Source organism: Aspergillus oryzae, chromosome 7, assembly GCF_000184455.2.
Source record: "Aspergillus oryzae RIB40 DNA, chromosome 7".
Classification (NCBI taxonomy): Eukaryota; Fungi; Ascomycota; class Eurotiomycetes; order Eurotiales; family Aspergillaceae; genus Aspergillus; species Aspergillus oryzae.
Window position 1 is genome coordinate 284,303 of NC_036441.1, and position 17,473 is coordinate 301,775.

Sequence of the window (17,473 nt, forward strand, 5' to 3'; positions counted from 1 at the left end):
CACATTGTTCTGTGAGGAGTTTACTCTCGACATGACAAAGGAGAAAGAAGCACTGGTTCTGACTTGGTCTCTGCTCGCCATTAAGCAACTACGAAGAATCGTTGCCATACTATGGGCCCGGGCGCAAGAACAGAATAGACGCGACTTTTCGGAAAATCTGGCACGGATTGGACACAAAATACATGCTTTAGATTCCGCTTTAAAGTCAACATTGACAGCTGACTCGGCACATGTCAATGGTCTCTAGTGCAGGGAATAAACCTCACAGGCAAATCTGGCTTCCACCACATAACATGCAGCTGGCTCGCCGATTCCCACTCTTGGAATGGATTAACAAGCTCAGCATCAAACTGAAAGTGTAACTTGCATAGGATGAGGGACATTTCCACAATCGCGAAGCTTTTATAGTGATTAGCTTCATCCAGATAATGCATCATGAAGTTCTCAACAAGTGCACAAGAGCCACACATAATACATACTTTCGACCGAGACATCCTCTTGGGCCGAGCGAAAAAGGCTGGCTAGCGTCTTTATTATCGGTACAGTTAGGGTCAAGCCAGCGTTCTGGTTTGAAGGTGTAAGGATCATGGAAGTAGCGGGCATCATGGGTGACTGTCCATGCGGATGTATATACCTCCACCTAAGAGATTAAAGATCAGTCCGGCCATCATATTGGTATTGGATCAGGATCAGGAAAACATGGATCACATTTCCGGGCACATATGTTCCTTTGACCACAATGCCTTGGGGTGGAGTATTCCGCGGGAATCCCTGAGATCCTGGCGGATAGATCCGTAGTCCTTCAGATATGACCGCTTGAAGATAAGGCAGTTGTAATGCTGTGGTCGAAGTTATTTCAGATAGGTGGTTGTAACGGGCCCGAATCTCATCGCGCAGCTTCTGATACGCATTCGGAGTTGAAAGTAAATGATATGTCACGGCAGCCAGAAAGGTAGCTACCGTTTCACCTCCAGCTATGCTTTCCCCCCCCTTCCATGTCAACTGCCATTCCGGGATATATAGACCTTGATACGGGGTGATTGCATACATACACAAGAGTGGACGCGTGTGCTGTCAGCTCCTCCATCTCCATTTCCTCATCTTCCACTTTGGCAATCAGGCGCGACATGAAGTCTGCACGAGGTGATGAACTCTGCAGCCGATGGGCGACTTTTCGACGACTGTAATTCGTATGTTTATTGCGAACACTGACGGTCAAATGTGGCAAGATGGTTTTCCCAATCGCTGCAATTAGTGGATATCGGCGTAAATTATCCAAAATAGTGATAAAATAAAGATGCTCCTCAATCATGTCACACCAGAAATGGGATTTCCCTGATTTACAATTAGTCGGAATACAGCAATAATCGAAGGGTGAGAGGCAATATTTGAATCTCCCTTACTGTTTTCAATACAATGGAACGATTCCCCAAACGCCATTTCGCCAAGGATGTCAAAGGCGAGCATCTCAAACCACTTGGTGAAGTTAACTGTTGTCTGCGACCGAATCCCTTCGATGAAATCATTCACACACCCCTGAATTATATCCTCTTGCTCTAAAAGGGCTTTTGTGGAGAACGCAGCCGCGAGTGACTTCCTCATTCTACTATGAGTTTCCGGGTTGCGCTCACTTCCAATGCACAACGAGTTGAACCCGGATCCATAAATCTCATAGAACTCGCTCTTGACCAGAGGTGCGCTCTTTGGCTGATAAATTGCTTTCCAAGACTCGACAGAAGCAAAGGAAAGCTCGTTGGGAGAGATCCTCACTATGTCTCCTAGACGAAGTCCTGGATTAATGATGTTAGAATAAATAGGTGGATCAGTGAGCGCCCACCATGAAGATTGTGTTGAAATTCGATGGCGCGATGAACACGGCCAGTGGAAGTATGCCACATTCGCCATATCTGAGGCCAATATGTTAGGATAGAGCTATTTCAAGGCCGTCTTAGAGATCTGCAAACTGACAAAGGAGGCTCTTGCCCAAAATGGGCCAGGAAACGAAGCGAGCGGGTGAAAGAATACATTGTAAATGACGAGGTGAACCCAGTAAAGCGCTGTCAACTGTGTGGATGAACGCATAACCGGTTAGTGAATCGCTACTCACTTTACTTATGAATCAGCTTGCGAATCACTTACCGCCACAGCCAGACCTAACCATACTACGCGATCCATGGTGGCTATTGCCTCCAGCACGGCGTCAGATTGGATGCTACGGCTCAGACCTATGTTGAACATTCTGCTTCAAAAATGGATTCTTAATCGCAAGGAGTATTGTTTAATTCCGGTTTTCTAGTGATCTATGTTAGACTTCAAAGGTTGATGGATCCGTTTACTTCGGTATTTCAGAATAGGGCAGGCTAACATACTCGGCGGCGGCCCGAATAGGCGTCCCCGCGGGCACTGCCCTAACTGGTATGTTCACTAGCCGAAGTAATTGACATTCGGACTGCAATATCTATTTCTCTAAAATACATTGTAGGGTAAATACCTTCAGACGAACCTCGACCTTCAGACCTTACTATGGACTTATTCCCGAGAGACTATTTGTTCGCTGGGCTTGCCGTATTTATCTTCTGGTGGATAATTGATCACTCTCGTCACAAACAACGCTATATCCGAAATGTGCCAATTGTGGGGGGAAAGGCCAATCTCAAAAGGAATCGGCAAAAATTTGTAACGAATAGTTTACAAATTCTAAGGACAGGCTACGAAGAGGTAGAAGAACGAGCAAACGTATCCCTTTAACTTCTCTAACCCCGTTAACTCGAATTTCTAGAACAATGACGAGCTATTTTATGTGCCAACGCCTATAGGAGAGCGGTTGATTATCCCTGGACGATACCTGGAAGAGTTGAAATCGGCAGATATGGCGGTTGTGGACTTCCAAGCCACTTTCCTTGAGGTAGATGATCATTCTCCGAGCAGTTGTGATAACCTTGCGGAATGGTTAAAGAAAATAGATGTTTGAGGGCGCCTACACTACACTCGGAACCCATTCTCGGTTGCTGCCCCAGGTAGTCCGTGCTCAATTAAATCAATACCTTCGTAGGTTACAAGGTCTCTTCGGGGGATTCAGGCTAACTTGAAATAGCGGACGTCCTTCCAGAAATTCAATGTGAGATTAGAGATTCAGTCACGGAACTATTTCCTCCTTGCCAAGGTTAGTTAAGGTAGCTCTGCAGATACATAGAGAAATCCCCTTCAACGCGATTACTGAGTGTTTCGCGAAATCAGACTGGACAGTGATCAACGTCACTGAGTTGATGGCCGTGCTTGTTGCCCGCGTATCAAGTCGCATGTTTGGTGGCCCAGCGTTGAGTCAAAACCGCGAATGGATTGAGGCTTCGCTTCGTTTCGCACATGATGGATTCAACGCAGCCCAAAAACTGAAGATGTGGCCAGACACCTTGAAATTCATCGGACAGCATTTCATACCCGAGGTGCGCTCTATCAAGAATACATATAAAATTGCCGAAAGAGCAATCATTCCCCTTCTCGACGAGCGTGAAGTCGACAAGAGCAAGAAAGCACATGACCTTCTTACCTGGATGTATGATCAGGCACAAGGGGCAGAGAAAGATAAAAAGTTCATTGCTGGAACGTTACTCAAGGTCAGCTTCGCGGCATATCATACGAGCGCAGCAGCTCCAACCCAACTTCTTTTTGATATTGCAGCGATGCCAGAGCACATCGCGCCGCTTCTTGGGGAATATCTATCGGCGCCCCGTGATAACAACCAGAACATTTCGGTCAAAGGCTTCGCGCAGATGGTTAAATTGGACAGCATAATGAAGGAGAGTCAGAGATTCAATCCGCTACTATTGTGTATGATTTTCCGATTTCATTGCGATTCGTTCATTGCTCACGGCGACTGTAGTGACATTTGAACGCATCATTAAGCGCGACTTTACTCTTTCAGATGGAGTGGTCATCCCCGCGAACACCTGGATTGGCTGTGCGGCACAAGCCATTGGGATGGACCGAAAGCTTTATCCCGACCCCGATACGTTTGATGCGTTCAGGTTTGTCGCCAAAGAGGAAGCGACAGCCACTTCCACTTCGGTACCAGCTACCAAAGCTCACTACACCTCGGCCAACCCAGGCTCAATGGCATTTGGGTACGGCCAGCATGCTTGCCCTGGTAGATTCTTTGCCATGATGGAAATCAAGGCTATCATCGGAGAAATTTTGAGCCGTTTTGAGATGAGATTGGCGGATGGGGAAATGAGGCCACCTAGTGTCACTTTCGAAACTCAACATCTGCCCCATCCTGCTGGTAAAGTCCTATTTAAACGGAGAAGGTGCACATAGTCCGACATAATAGAGCAGGCCTGTATCTATTTATATGTATGGCATTATTTGCTAATTTTCTCATGAATCTTTGAGTATAGACGCAGCCACAGCCCCCATCAAATTTCCGACTAGTACTAATATCTTTAAATGTTTCCAGAAGAGTGATATTTCGATAAGGGAGTGCATAGGGGAGGAAAACGCAAAGTAACGAGGTAGACATGAAATAAGATGTGGATTTACTTCAGGACAACTTCAAGCTAATCATTGTAATTCCTAAAATGTATAACATGATTACACCGACAAAAGCCAACAGATGTCTACTGCGCACTTAATCTCACCCGAACACCATTCGACTCTCTTCTTGGAACAGGTACGAAACAATCCTCTACCATATCAACATCAGTACGATCCGTTTCGAAAAGCTGCATTCGGTCCCCCAGTCGCCTGATCAATATCCCAATGCCCATGTATAGCTCGGAATAGGCAAGGCTAATATGAAAGGTCAGTAACCTAAATCATAATTTCACGCATCGAGTGAGAAACTTACTTGATCCCAATGCATTGCCGACTGCCTCTAGAAAATGACAAGATATATTTGTCCAAACCCCGATGGAGCTGTCCATCCTGGTCAAGCCATCGTTCTGGTCTGAATTCATGTGGATCAGGGAATAGCTCCGGGTTGAGATGAACCAGTGCGGCGGTCATACCAACAGGAGTCCCAGTAGGGATTTCCCAGACCTTTTCCTCTATGGTATCATTCGTTTTTTTCTGTCGGAATATCATAGGAGCCTCCGAGTTAATACGTTGGAGCCGAGTTGCAACTCCAAATGATAAGCGAAGTCCCTCTTGAATGACTGCATTGTATTCCATTCTACTCAAATCAGCGCATGGGTCGAAAATACTCATGTTTGAGGAAACTTATCAAATAGGGCAAGGCCTCCAACTCGCGACAAGAAGGCTTCTCATATCTGTTCGGCATGGTGGCTGCAAGCTCTTTCCTCAATTTTGATAGGATATTTGGATTATCCAAAATGAAAAAAGTCGTTGCGGTGAGAGCTAACATCAAATATCGGTCAGAATCTTCTACCCATATTGTGAACTGAAAACCCGTCACGTACTCCAAGCTGTAGTTTCGGTACCTGCACCAATAACTATCTGACCCTCCTGCCACATCCGACCGGGATGTTTCTCTGAGTCTGGCATATCGGAATGGAAAAGTTCATGAAAGATGGTAGACCCGAACGGAGAGACATTTTTGTCTTTGACTGGCAAAGCACTTTGGTCTTGCCAAATTTCGGAAACCTTTTTCCTCATGCTCTGGGCATTGGACATATATCAATAATGTCTTCCTCAAGAACCACTTCTCGAGACAAAATCCGCTGCTTACCTCTTGCCAACGAAGGAATACTCCTGTTTCCGGTGACATTCTGGACAGAATATCTCTGAGTATGACGCAGTGTGTTAGCAATCTTTCCGTGCCAATCCAAGCGGGCCTAAAATTGAGCTCTTTGCGCATACATGGGGATGCTCCTCAAGACCGGGAACAAGATTGGAAAATGTCTGGCCCAACTCCCCATACGGGTTCCTGCTAGGATTGCCTCGTGAAAGTTTGGAGTGAAGTCCGGATTTTCGAGAAAGCGCGAGGATTCTGCAAAGGCATACTGGGTCACAATGTCAGTTGTCATGCAGCTGAATGCCATTGTCAAGTCGACGAATCCAGTCGACTCGACGACTTCCTCAATGCGACTAATGAGTTTATCGACAGCTGAATAGATCACAGGCTCCAGTTTAGTCACTGCGGCTTTAGAGAAGAATGGACTCAACGCTCCTCGTCTCATGCGATGTAGGTCATGTGAAACAGCACCAAACACACTCTATATAAAGGTGATCAGAGCCCGTTTCCTGGTAAAGACCGATAGATCGTACGGGGTAAGAACGAGCGAACATACATCCGGGATTCTACAGTGACAAATGACATCTTAGGACTTATTTGGGGAGTTTTGCATAGTGCTAAAGTGCTCTTACCCAAATTGACCCGTCGCATAGGCATATTTATCGCGGGGCTTACCTGGCCCCGGATATAACTCCTCGATGAACCCAGGGTCATTGATATGAAGCTCGTGGGGACTGATGCGAACAATAGGACCTTGATATGAGCTATGAGTAGGTAGACAATCGTATATAGTAGTATGGAGACTAACCGTATTTCTTATGCATGTGGCCAATTTCAAATGTATACTGGCCGCCTTTGATGGCATCGAAGTAGAATTCGTAAGCGCTGGTGGCGGCTGCGAACTTCGGCCCCGGGAATCTGGCCAGAGGATGCCATGCCAAGCGATAAATAATAACCAACACCCGGATGATGATCCAAAGGCTCAGTGCAAGAAGAGACAGCGATATTAGAGTCATGGCGAGACGGATAACGAGGAAGAGCGGTACACCGTTCTCGATGGGCGAGTGGGGTACTCGCAGGGCCCTTATTAAGGCGCTTAATCATGATTATTTGTTATCATAATTTGTTATTTTCTGAAAGAGAGGAAAGGGTACCGGGCATTGGGCCACGTCCATCGCTATCGACCAATCGGTAGGGTTAGATCACTTGGTCCCTCGGTGGCCGCTAATTAGTATGCCGGCGCACATAATCTCGGCGACACTCTCATTTGAGACGCATCTAGACCATGAATTGCAAGGCTACATTTAGCCGCAGGACCCGTAATAATATGGATACACCACCCAACATCCTTTTGATGCCAATTTTGATTCGCCATACCAGTATGGCATCAATGCAACTATCTGATGCCGATATTCCCAGCTGTGCTGGGAAAACCGTGGTGATCACAGGTAAGCGTTGATATTACGAAAAAAAACAGCACTTTCGCATGTTAGTATCTAAGATAAATGGCATAGGAGGAAGCTCAGGGATTGGCTGGGCGACAGGAAAGATCTTTGCTTCTCACGGTGCTCGTGTCTTTCTCCTAGATGTACGGGCACCACAGGAAGGCCTTCCTCTGAATTCTCAATATATTGAGTGTGACATTACAAAATGGGCAGATATTTTGGCCGCTTTCGAAATAGCAGGAGATGTGATCGACATCCTTGTGGCCAATGCTGGTGTCTCTGAAGAGGTCAACTACTTTGAAGATACATTCGACTCCGAGGGCAAACTGGTTGAGCCTGGTTACAACGTGATCGAAGTAAACCTTCGGGGGACCATAAATGTTATCAAAGTCGGACTTAGCATTATGAGACTCAGAAAGACCGCTGGCAGTATCGTGATTACAAGTAGCGCGACGGCATATTCCCCAGAATATTCATTGCCGGTCTATAGTGCAACGAAATTAGGCGTGGGTTCTAATCCCCCTTGATATAGCCTTGATCCACCTGTGCTAACTGTAGCGCCCTGGCAGCTCATTGGACTCATGCGTGCTCTTCGGGCAACACTTCCACTGGACAACATCACAATCAACACTGTTGCTCCAGCGGCAACGCTGACGGGGCTTATCCCACCCGAACTAGCCAAACCTATTATTGCCATGGGTCTTCCGACAAGCTCTGCGGACTTCGTTGGTCTTGCTGTAGCATACTCCGCAGTGGCCCTCGAGACACGACAGGTTGAGCTATATGGAAAAGACCCCGATACCGCTACTGTAGAATGCAAAGGCCGTTGGAACGGCCGCACGATTCTGACACTGGGTGACCGGTACACTGAGCTTGAGCAGGCTATCTCCGACCTTCGTCCCCAATGGTTTGGTGTAGACAACGCTACATTGACAAGAATGCAACAGAAGGCAACAGATTTTAGATAGCCAGTTCTATAGAAGTTCACAATTTGTCGGCAACAATTCCCTATTTTAGATTACCTGTCGTGTTCTGCGGTGGAAGTCTAATTTGGAAAACGGCGAGGCGAGCTGCGCTCCTTCAATCTAGCTAAAAATCCGCATGTCTGAGTTCGTAAACAGCCCCAAGTCCATATTAGAGTACCAGCACCTCAAGCCTCCTCCTCGGTGCGGCTTTCAGTAGTAAAATGGCTGGCCAAATAGTTGAGTCACTTCAAATCATATGATAAATTAATCGCTATTCTGACCCAACACGAGGCTCGAACCTTACCATTCTATCTTTATCGGATATCCAGCTGTCAAGGCTCACAATGCTTCAACGGCTTTGGGCTCTATCAACCTCAGCTATCAAGCTACCGTTTCAGCCCTTCTCCTTTGGGGCTCCCAGAGACCTTCTTATAGAGAAGGACAGACGGAGCATGCCCTGCCTTGCAAAGGAAGCTCCGCCTCCGTCAGCATTTTCTGCTACTATTCATCCTCTCAGCGATTCTGTTTCCACTGAGGTCGACAACTATTTCCTTCAAAATTGGCCTTTCCGAACCGATAATGAACGAGCCAGATTCCATGCGGCAGGGTTCTCTCGTGTTACATGCTTATACTTTCCTATGGCAATGGACGACCGTATTGGATTTGCCTGTAGAATGCTGACAATTCTTTTTCTCATTGACGGTACCTATTAGGCTCAGCACTCGTTTCATGGGGCCATATCTAATGATCAACTTGCAGACCTACTTGAGGAAATGAGCCTCGACGAAGGATCCACCTACAATGAAAAACTTATATCCATTTCCCGGGGCGACGTTGCCCCCGACCGAACTATTCCTGCCCAATGGATTATGTATGATTTATGGGAAGACATGAGAGCCTGTGATCATGTCCTTGCGGATGAACTGTTGGAACCAGTTTTTACGTTCATGAGGGCGCAGACGGATAAAACCCGGTTGACCATCCATCAGTTTGGGGAGTATCTTGACTATCGCGAAAAGGATGTCGGACAAGCGTATGTACTGCTCAAAACACCAGTATTTCCTTCAGGATAAAAGCCCAAACTAAATGCATACGTAGTCTACTTTCCGGCCTGCAGCGCTATACCATGAAGCTCTACCTTACCGAAGAAGACCTGCGTATGGCTGCACCCGCTGAGCGCAACTGCGCCAAGCACATTGCAATCCTCAATGACATTTACAGCTGGCGAAAAGAACTACTGGCTTCTAAGACGCTTCATCATGAAGGCGCTGCCATTTGTTCCTCTGTACAAGTATTGTCTGAGGTGACTGCACTTAGCCACGCCGCCACGCAGCGGGTCTTGTGGACCATGTGTCGCGAGTGGGAATCGGTACATAAACAGCTCGTGACTGAAGTGGCAGGAACAGGGAGCCGAGACCTTTTGGATTATATTCACGGGCTTGAGTTTCAGATGAGTGGAAATGAGCGCTGGAGTGAATCTACTCCTCGTTATCATTTTTAGCTCACACGCACCTCGTGCTGCCCTAATCCTATCCTACAATTTCAAGGTTGTATGGGTCCAGCGTTATTATGGGAAACCATGCTCTACGAATGTTCTTTCACCTTCATGTTCTGTAATTGTCTGCCAGTCCTTGAGTATTGATTCAAATCAGGCTTGGTATTTTGAGGCGCAATACACTAAAAATAAATCTGCATCTTAACTGGGAATCGGCGCTGTCTGGATTAAGAAGCGCCGAGGTAGTGTGGAGCCCGGTACGCAGACAATTGACACTAGTACAATTGAATTATTATAGCGTCTGGCCTCGGGGCATCAGGTAGACGATTATCCTCCGATGCCAACACATGCAGGATATATTTGAGATGGGTGAGGACACGGTAGACCTGAGAGTTGGCAATACAGATTACATGTTAGGGATAGAATGTCCAAGTCACGAGCTTATCGCCATATGGTGTTTTGGTCGAGTGGTGTTGAGATTATAATAATATGAACAGACATCTTGCAGGTGACTGGAGCTACTACACTCTGCCGAATTGTAAGCTTCCCCACAGCAAGCGACTACTATAGTATTTAGCCAATTCCAATCCAGTTTTATACAAGAAAGTGCTTCGAACATCAGAACTACATACACTTCAAACTAAGGTAGTGCTACAGCATCCTCACCCGCCAGAAAGAATACAAGTTTATAAGCACAACACCAGCTGAAAGTTATCTAGAGTTCCTATCCTGCTGGGTTGGCGATAGTGGTGTTGTATCAAGCTGTGCAGACTGGTCGGAATTCAAATCGTCCATGGGAACGTATCTTCCAGGCAAGCCTTGGATACCAATACTTGCAGGCATCTTGTGTGAGTATGTGTTCGTTCTATTTTGGTATTCCCGCTCGCTATCACTGCTCGTTCCTTTTCGAGCCTGGACACTGCGCTGCCACCGCCGCACCAATGGTGCCAGACCGGGTAACGAAGCGCTAATAACACCAGTCGCTCCTTCTTCACAAGAATTAGTTTGGGTTAGCCGCATAGAGAATGCTAGACTTACCCAGTACTCCAATCAGTAAGGAGTTTGCATTTGACCCTGAAGCAATCAGTAAGAGATGAGACTACTGAGATACTATATCTTTTAAGTTTGCACATACATGTAGGATCGTTGCTGAATGTAGCATCAAGAAGAATCGGCAATCGGACAATGCTTACTATGCAACATCTTTTACGGAATTGATGTCAGCAAGTATCGAAATGTAATTCCAAGATAAGGTTGTTTACTTACGCTGAGCCCATAGCAAGAATGCCTCCAACCATGAACTTGCGTTGCCGGTCCATCTGTAATGTCCATAGCCCAGACACTCCCAGAGAGAACGTAAGAATGTCCGACACAATATTCAAAGCTGTACATGCAAGGCCCCTTGGGACTAAGTTTGGACATTCTCCTTTCGGTACGGGCTTCCCTACAGCCGCATTCGCTTGTGTCCACCAGTGCGAGATAGGCGTACAGATGAATATGTATGAGAAGATGATCGCGATCGACGAGCATATCACGTATCCCATGACAGCATAGACGAAGACTCGGAACCAACGTCGCACTGTATTCTGCACAAGGAATATTCTCTTGTACAATGATAACAGGGAGAGTTTGATTGCAAACATGGCAACCGCCCAAGTTACCACCGAGGCATAACCGGCCTGCAGGAAGATTTAGCTTGTTAGTCGTTGCCTGCGGTGCAGCGCGAATTGTTCAAAATCGCTCACAATCCAGTATTTCCGCAGATTGGGAAGAGGATTAGGATCTGTGAGTAAAATGTCCTCCATGTGGCGACCTGCGCCCCAGTGAAAACCTAGCCTTCGTCAGTTAGGTTGTCAAGACTGATCCGACGATAACTAACAAAGGCATGTCTCAATACAGAGACCGATAGTGAGAATCTAGGTTTATTAGGACTCCTTCGCACTTTACGGCATCGAGCGCTTACCAGTCCCGCTGACAAGAATAATTCGTCAAGAGAGAAGCCCCTCTTGACCAGACGCTGGGAGTAGGAGCGCACCAAGAATATAACCACTGCAATGACAGTCAGAACTATTGAAGCTGCTGTCATTCCAGGGCCTTTGTTCTCTTTGGCTCCCATGTTTACCGTTAGATGAGGAAATTCATTCGATATCGTAACAGCATCAAGGAATCACTCTCGCAGCAGAGAGGGGTTGCCAGACCCTCATTCATAAGCGGGCTTCAGCTGGCGCTTACCCCGTTTTTCTGCACGCTAGGCAGGGATGTTTTGGAATGGAAATACCACCTTGGGGCCATCGTCATATTTCCAAGGCGTCCGTAGTGCTGACTCGTGCGTCTGATATAATCAAGTTACGGCTTATGCCTTACTTCTCACTAATGCAATATTACGGCCGAAGGGTGGTGTGACTAGGGCTATTTAATATATCTTCCATCATTTTCTTCTCCGCCGAGACCTCGGGCCAAGAAGAACCCTTGCTCAGCAAGCCTTTCCTGTTTTTTTTTTTTTTTTTTTTTTTTTTTTTTTTTTTTTTTTTTTTTTTTTTTTTTTTTTTTTTTTTTTTTTAATTTAATTTAGTACGACCCCTTTCTCCGGTAGAACACTTGCTAAATATTCAAAAAACAATTTACAGCTGTTTATTCCTTGTTCAATTGCATTAATACTCACGCATTATAAGTTACTTTCGCCTTCAGCTTCGAATTGTACTCGGCTCCTATGGCAGGGCTGTGGCTAGGTTTGGGTTTCACAGCTGGCAAGTCCAGTAAGTGACATCCAGTCTGCAGGCACATCGCCATAATTCCTGATCATTTGAAGTCGCTATTACGCTCTGGTCTGCTATCACCGCACCTTTCCGTGGCCAAACAGGTGGCGCTACAGCCTACAAGCATGTGGCCATTACATTTGCTCGGTCGTTCTTTGGAACTGCTTCTATCGAACAAATCCAGTAAGCTCATATATTTATTTTAACACATGTCGCAACTATGGCCTTTCGACCGATGTGAAGAGCTATTATTAAGCCTGCATAAGGTACATTCTTCCACCAAAGTCAGCCCATAATGCTTACAAGGCCCTAATGCATTCTCAACAAACCACACCCAATATTGTCCGGCTACATGATGGAACTGAAGCCTTCTGGATGGGCAACCCTGATGCCGAAAAATTAATCATATACTTCCCTGGCGGAGCTTACTGTATTCCCGCATTGCCGGGACATTTCGATCTTGTCAATGCACTTGCCACCGATCTCAAGAAAAATAATCAAGATATTGGAGTCCTCTTCCTGGCCTATGACCTCGTGCCTCATGCTCAATGGCCCCGGCAGCTCGCGCAAGGCGTAACGCTTGTCCAGTATGTCATAGAAGTCCTAGGCAAGCGACCATCAAACATTATTCTTCAAGGTGACTCTTCAGGTGCTCATCTTGCACTTGCAGTTCTGTCCCATCTTACTGAAGGCCATCCGCATAACTCGATACCCAGACTGTCTCTATCGGAAAATCTTCGCGGCGCACTTCTTTTATCGCCATGGATCGATTTCGGCACGGACCACGAAAGCTTCCGCACAAATGCGGACAAGGATGCTATCTCGGCCGAGTCTCTCGGTAGATGGGCTGAGGCGCTTTTCGGAGATACTAAGATGGACAAGTATACTAATCCTACTGATGCGCCGACAGGCTGGTGGAAACTTCTGCCTGTGGAAAAAATCTTTATTGGCGTTGGCGGAGATGAGGTTCTTTTGGACTCTATTGTCAGTCTGGCACACAAAATGAAGGTATGTTTTGCTTTGTTTAGAAGATGAATCAGTATTGTGCACTGCTCACGTCTTCAATGAATAGACCGAACATCCAGACGTGCTGGTCAGTCGTGTTCCTCGGGAGTTTCATGTCGAGCCCATCACAGATTTTGGGTTGGGACTTTCCCCTGGCGTGCAGTATCAAGCCATGGCTGCTTGGTTGAACCAAACCTTTTCTCAATAGCGATGGGTAATTTTGTTTTTGGAATTATTGAGGAAGTACATAACTGTCAGTTTCAATGTAGATACTAGTATAATCTGCACATTAAGACTGAGACATCCAGACAGTATACATTAGTCAAATCCGACTGCCACTGAATCGGCTCTCGTGATGACAGGAAGTCATCCCAGCAAGACGGATCTCATCTTTGAAAAGACATACCGATCAACCTGACTGGTTTACTATATATATGGGTAGAAACTCAATTCTGGAGGCATCGATATCACCGCTTTAGGAAAGATGCATTAGCAAGGCAAGCTTTCCGCAGCGAAAGCTAACACTATCTCTAGGTGTAAGCCCGCGGGCAGCCAAACGGGCTTTGTCGCCGGAAGGAAAGATGGATTCGAAGGATTTATGGTCAGGAGCACCATCCTGGCATCTTGAGTCATAATTAGTCGTGTACTAACTCAATATACCCGGCAGTGCTCTACGAAACGCGTCGCGGGGTCATTAGGGCGAGCACGAAGGCATTGAACGGTCGATCTGAGGTATGAAAAAGAGGCCTGATTTACAATGGAATACTGTGGTAGGGTGCGTTAAGATCGTTTAGTGGGACCAAACACCCTGAAAAAGCACCCTGACCGGCCTCACCGTCCATACCGCTTCCTAAAAAAATTAGGATTTGAAGCCTTAGAACCACCCACTAATTTACGATCTTAACCTTTTCTAGATAGTTTGATCCCATTGACATCAGATTATACCTAGTCAGGCCACCTAGATGTCTACAGAATAGTGGCATTCTCAGATAAGCCTAGATCCCCTAATAAATCAATTATTCTATAGCACACGGCAGAATACTTAGTGACTCTCCTTTGGCAAACACGTCACGTCTCCACTCCAACAGTACAGTAGTAGGGTGCCTAAAAATAGAACCACTGTAGCAACTTGGAAGAGTATCACCCGTCCGTCTCAGATCCTATTATATTTTGCATCTAGCTGGCAAAATCCGTAGAAGGAAACGGGATCAGCACGATCTTTTCGCACTCTGCCACAGTACATTGAGTCCGTGCATAAATTAGGGCTTACGATCCTTCGGGGTCTTCAAACAGGAAGTCAGCAGACATTGACCCCTTAATTAGATAAATAGACTTGCATGTAGGAACTTCGAGTTCAACTTGGGTACCTCCTTCGACAAATTAGAAAATATGAAGGGACTTAGTCTTGGGCTTGCGCTTCTTGCGCCTTTGGCCAATGCGGTAGCAGCGCCCACGGTAGATCTCGGATACACGATCCATCAAGCCGCAGTCGAGGTGTGTATGTCCGAACGCTTCAGTTTCATATTCTTGTCTAAGTTGAGTGATAGAGCACCAAAGATGGCATGCGATATCTCAATTTCACAAATATCCAATACGGAACGAGCCGTCGTTTCCAGCCTCCTATTCCCCCACCGGTGAACAGTACCATACAGACTGCAGGGGCATACAACATTCGATGTCCGCAGGGGCAGCCGGCATGGCTGAGTCTGTTCGGGCAGCCGGTTGGAAACCTCACAGGAGTACCTCCAGTCACAATAGCAGACCTCCCTCCCGTCGATCCCAGCACCAGTGAGGACTGTTTGTACTTGGACGTCTTCGTGCCAGAAGACGTTTTCCAAGCAAAGGGGGATTATAAGTCTTCAGTAGTCATTTGGATTCACGGCGGAGGATACGTTGGGGGATGGAAGTCTCTGTATGGCCCTGGACTCGGTCTGATGGAGACGGCGAAAAAGGAAGGCCGTGATGTAATCTTCGTTTCTATTAATTACCGCTTGGGATTATTTGTGAGTGGCCATTATCTTGAACTAATTCTGCCATTGAATACTAACTGTTTCCGTCGACAGGGATTCCTGGCCGATCCTGATTCTAGTGACATTACGCGCAATCTAGGGCTACAGGATCAGTTGTTTGCATTAAAATGGGTTCATAAATACATCCACCTCTTTGGTGGCGACCCCAATACCATCACCGTGATGGGTGAGTCCGCTGGAGGAGGCTCGATCATGTACCATCTCACCTCTGGCAATGCCTCCTACCGACCATTATTCCAACGGGCCATTGTCCAGAGCCCTTTCACCATCAATATTCCTGCCAGAATGCAGAGGAGCACATTGCAAGAAGTGTACCAACGAGCAAATGTGACTTCTTTCGAGGAGTTGAAAGGTCTATCAACGCAGGCATTGCAGACTGCCAATGCACTTGTTGTGGGCAATGCAAAGCCATATGGAACATTTGTTTTCGGTGAGTAGAGTACTGGTCATTTATTAGCTGGACTCAGCTAACCCCATGAAGGCCCAGTCAGTGACAAGTATTACCCGGACTATCCTCCAGTTCTTCTGAATGAGGGTCACTACCTTGATGATGTTTCGGTCATGGCAGGGCACAACACAAATGAAGGCGTATTATTCGCGTCTCCATTTGTGAAAAACGATGAAGATTACGCCAACCTCGTTGCGAGTCTATTCCCCGGCATCTCATCTACAGCTCTGTCCATAATAACAGACAAATTGTACCCGAGTACTCTCAGCGGCAAATACGGGTATGTGGACCAGACCGGCCGTGTGGCGTCTACTATTGGGGAATCCCTCATAAGTTGCAACGAGTACTTTCTCGGAGAGGCATTCGCACGCAGCAATACCAGCTTCCGGTATGAATTCAGCGTTCCCCCGGCAATCCACGCTGTAGACCTTTCGTATACCTTTTACAATGCCGGCGAGGCGACATCTGGCGTGAATATTACTCTTGCGGGGATAATGCAGAGGTATTTTGCGAACTTCATCACAACTGGGCAGCCTTATTCTCATCGTCCAACCGACTTCCCTGTGGATGATATGATTCAGAATTTCAACATATCTAGTGTTGGACGGATGAAGGACAGTGTGTCAACCAAGCGATGCAAATGGTGGCAGAAGGCAGATTTCCGGTGATTGATGTTGCTGGAACAAAAGTAGTACTTTCATGTTTTAAGCGGATCATGATTATAGTGAGTTAAGACAAGATGTAAATTTCAAGCACACCCAAGATAGGGCATGTTTATAACACAAACATAACTTGAGTATCACACTAACTTTCATATTGTAGTATATATGGTGTGCTAGTGACATTGACTATGGACTTTTGTTGAGAAATTGAAATATATCCCTCCCTTGCATCCTAGTTCTCAATAATGATATTACTATACCCGGTGGTACAGCTGCTGGAAAAAATAGTTGGGCTTCTGCTTGATCACGCGAAACAAGAATTGAATATCTACAGTAGGATATGGTCTACTTTCTAGGTAGAACCCTGACTTTAAGTGGTGGCTTCTCCCAGGGTTTATGCATCCGTGAGTCTGCCTGCTAGTCGAGCCTCTCATCGACCAATTCCAGGTCAAAGCTGAAAATATTCTTTGACATGATAGCTTACAGGTCCATCTCCGAAGCTATCTAGTTCACGCTAGTTAGAAATCTATTATGGATTGATTTGAAGATAGAGACTTGCCCCCGATTCATGCATGACCGTTAACCCAAAGAGAACGGCTGAGACACCACGAGATCGTCGGTCTTGCTAGATCCAAGTCATTGCTCCAGATTGAAGTCCCAGGGATTAGAGAACTTCGATGGCGACATGCTCCCTGCAAAGGGGCTGGTTGACACGATCGTCTTTGTGTCATAATATATTAGCTGGGCCCGTTTTCTTTCGTGCCTGGGGATAACGTACACCTTCCGGGACAAATTGACCATCTATGGTGCCACCACGAGGTACAACTCGAGGCAATGTTAACGGCAACGGTGGATACAGAATGCACCTCCGCCTGGAGACCGCGCATCATGTCTGCGTCCTTCGATAGATAATACGTTATGCAGGAAACGAGGGTGAGGTGTCGGACGAGTTGGTACAGATTCAAAGTCTGAACCGGA

At 46.5% G+C, this 17,473-nt stretch overlaps 8 protein-coding genes across 8 annotated transcripts; 6 read left to right on the forward strand and 2 right to left on the reverse strand.

The window, feature by feature from the left end:
* Nucleotides 1-233: 233 nt before the first annotated feature.
* Nucleotides 234-2,082, reverse strand: AO090011000099 (cytochrome P450; the record flags this gene model as incomplete). The annotated part of the gene is made up of 6 exons (XM_023232779.1): nt 234-399; nt 480-640; nt 709-1,002; nt 1,049-1,303; nt 1,345-1,932; nt 1,969-2,082. The coding sequence occupies 6 exons, from the start codon at nt 2,080-2,082 to the stop codon at nt 234-236; spliced, it is 1,578 nt and encodes a 525-aa protein (XP_023093353.1).
* An 881-nt stretch (nt 2,083-2,963) lies between these two features.
* AO090011000100 (cytochrome P450) lies at nt 2,964-4,314 on the forward strand (the record flags this gene model as incomplete). Its single annotated transcript, XM_023232780.1, has 4 exons — nt 2,964-3,048; nt 3,095-3,118; nt 3,169-3,828; nt 3,881-4,314. 4 exons carry the CDS (start codon nt 2,964-2,966, stop codon nt 4,312-4,314), a joined length of 1,203 nt encoding a protein of 400 aa, XP_023093354.1.
* Nucleotides 4,315-4,613: 299 nt separating this feature from the next.
* On the reverse strand, nt 4,614-6,705 carry AO090011000101 (cytochrome P450; the record flags this gene model as incomplete). The annotated part of the gene is made up of 9 exons (XM_023232781.1): nt 4,614-4,785; nt 4,844-5,150; nt 5,215-5,352; nt 5,415-5,613; nt 5,684-5,738; nt 5,815-6,170; nt 6,210-6,255; nt 6,322-6,442; nt 6,498-6,705. The coding sequence occupies 9 exons, from the start codon at nt 6,703-6,705 to the stop codon at nt 4,614-4,616; spliced, it is 1,602 nt and encodes a 533-aa protein (XP_023093355.1).
* Nucleotides 6,706-6,974: 269 nt separating this feature from the next.
* AO090011000102 (uncharacterized protein) lies at nt 6,975-8,102 on the forward strand (the record flags this gene model as incomplete). Its single annotated transcript, XM_023232782.1, has 2 exons — nt 6,975-7,137; nt 7,693-8,102. The coding sequence occupies 2 exons, from the start codon at nt 6,975-6,977 to the stop codon at nt 8,100-8,102; spliced, it is 573 nt and encodes a 190-aa protein (XP_023093356.1).
* A 341-nt stretch (nt 8,103-8,443) lies between these two features.
* On the forward strand, nt 8,444-9,600 carry AO090011000103 (uncharacterized protein; the record flags this gene model as incomplete). The annotated part of the gene is made up of 3 exons (XM_023232783.1): nt 8,444-8,801; nt 8,859-9,132; nt 9,168-9,600. 3 exons carry the CDS (start codon nt 8,444-8,446, stop codon nt 9,598-9,600), a joined length of 1,065 nt encoding a protein of 354 aa, XP_023093357.1.
* A 2,704-nt stretch (nt 9,601-12,304) lies between these two features.
* AO090011000104 (uncharacterized protein) lies at nt 12,305-13,563 on the forward strand (the record flags this gene model as incomplete). The annotated part of the gene is made up of 4 exons (XM_023232784.1): nt 12,305-12,350; nt 12,404-12,533; nt 13,067-13,358; nt 13,423-13,563. The coding sequence occupies 4 exons, from the start codon at nt 12,305-12,307 to the stop codon at nt 13,561-13,563; spliced, it is 609 nt and encodes a 202-aa protein (XP_023093358.1).
* Nucleotides 13,564-14,917: 1,354 nt separating this feature from the next.
* AO090011000105 (uncharacterized protein) lies at nt 14,918-15,823 on the forward strand (the record flags this gene model as incomplete). Its single annotated transcript, XM_023232785.1, has 1 exon — nt 14,918-15,823. One exon carries the CDS (start codon nt 14,918-14,920, stop codon nt 15,821-15,823), a length of 906 nt encoding a protein of 301 aa, XP_023093359.1.
* Nucleotides 15,824-15,946: 123 nt separating this feature from the next.
* Nucleotides 15,947-16,501, forward strand: AO090011000106 (uncharacterized protein; the record flags this gene model as incomplete). Its single annotated transcript, XM_023232786.1, has 1 exon — nt 15,947-16,501. The coding sequence occupies one exon, from the start codon at nt 15,947-15,949 to the stop codon at nt 16,499-16,501; it is 555 nt and encodes a 184-aa protein (XP_023093360.1).
* Nucleotides 16,502-17,473: the final 972 nt, after the last annotated feature.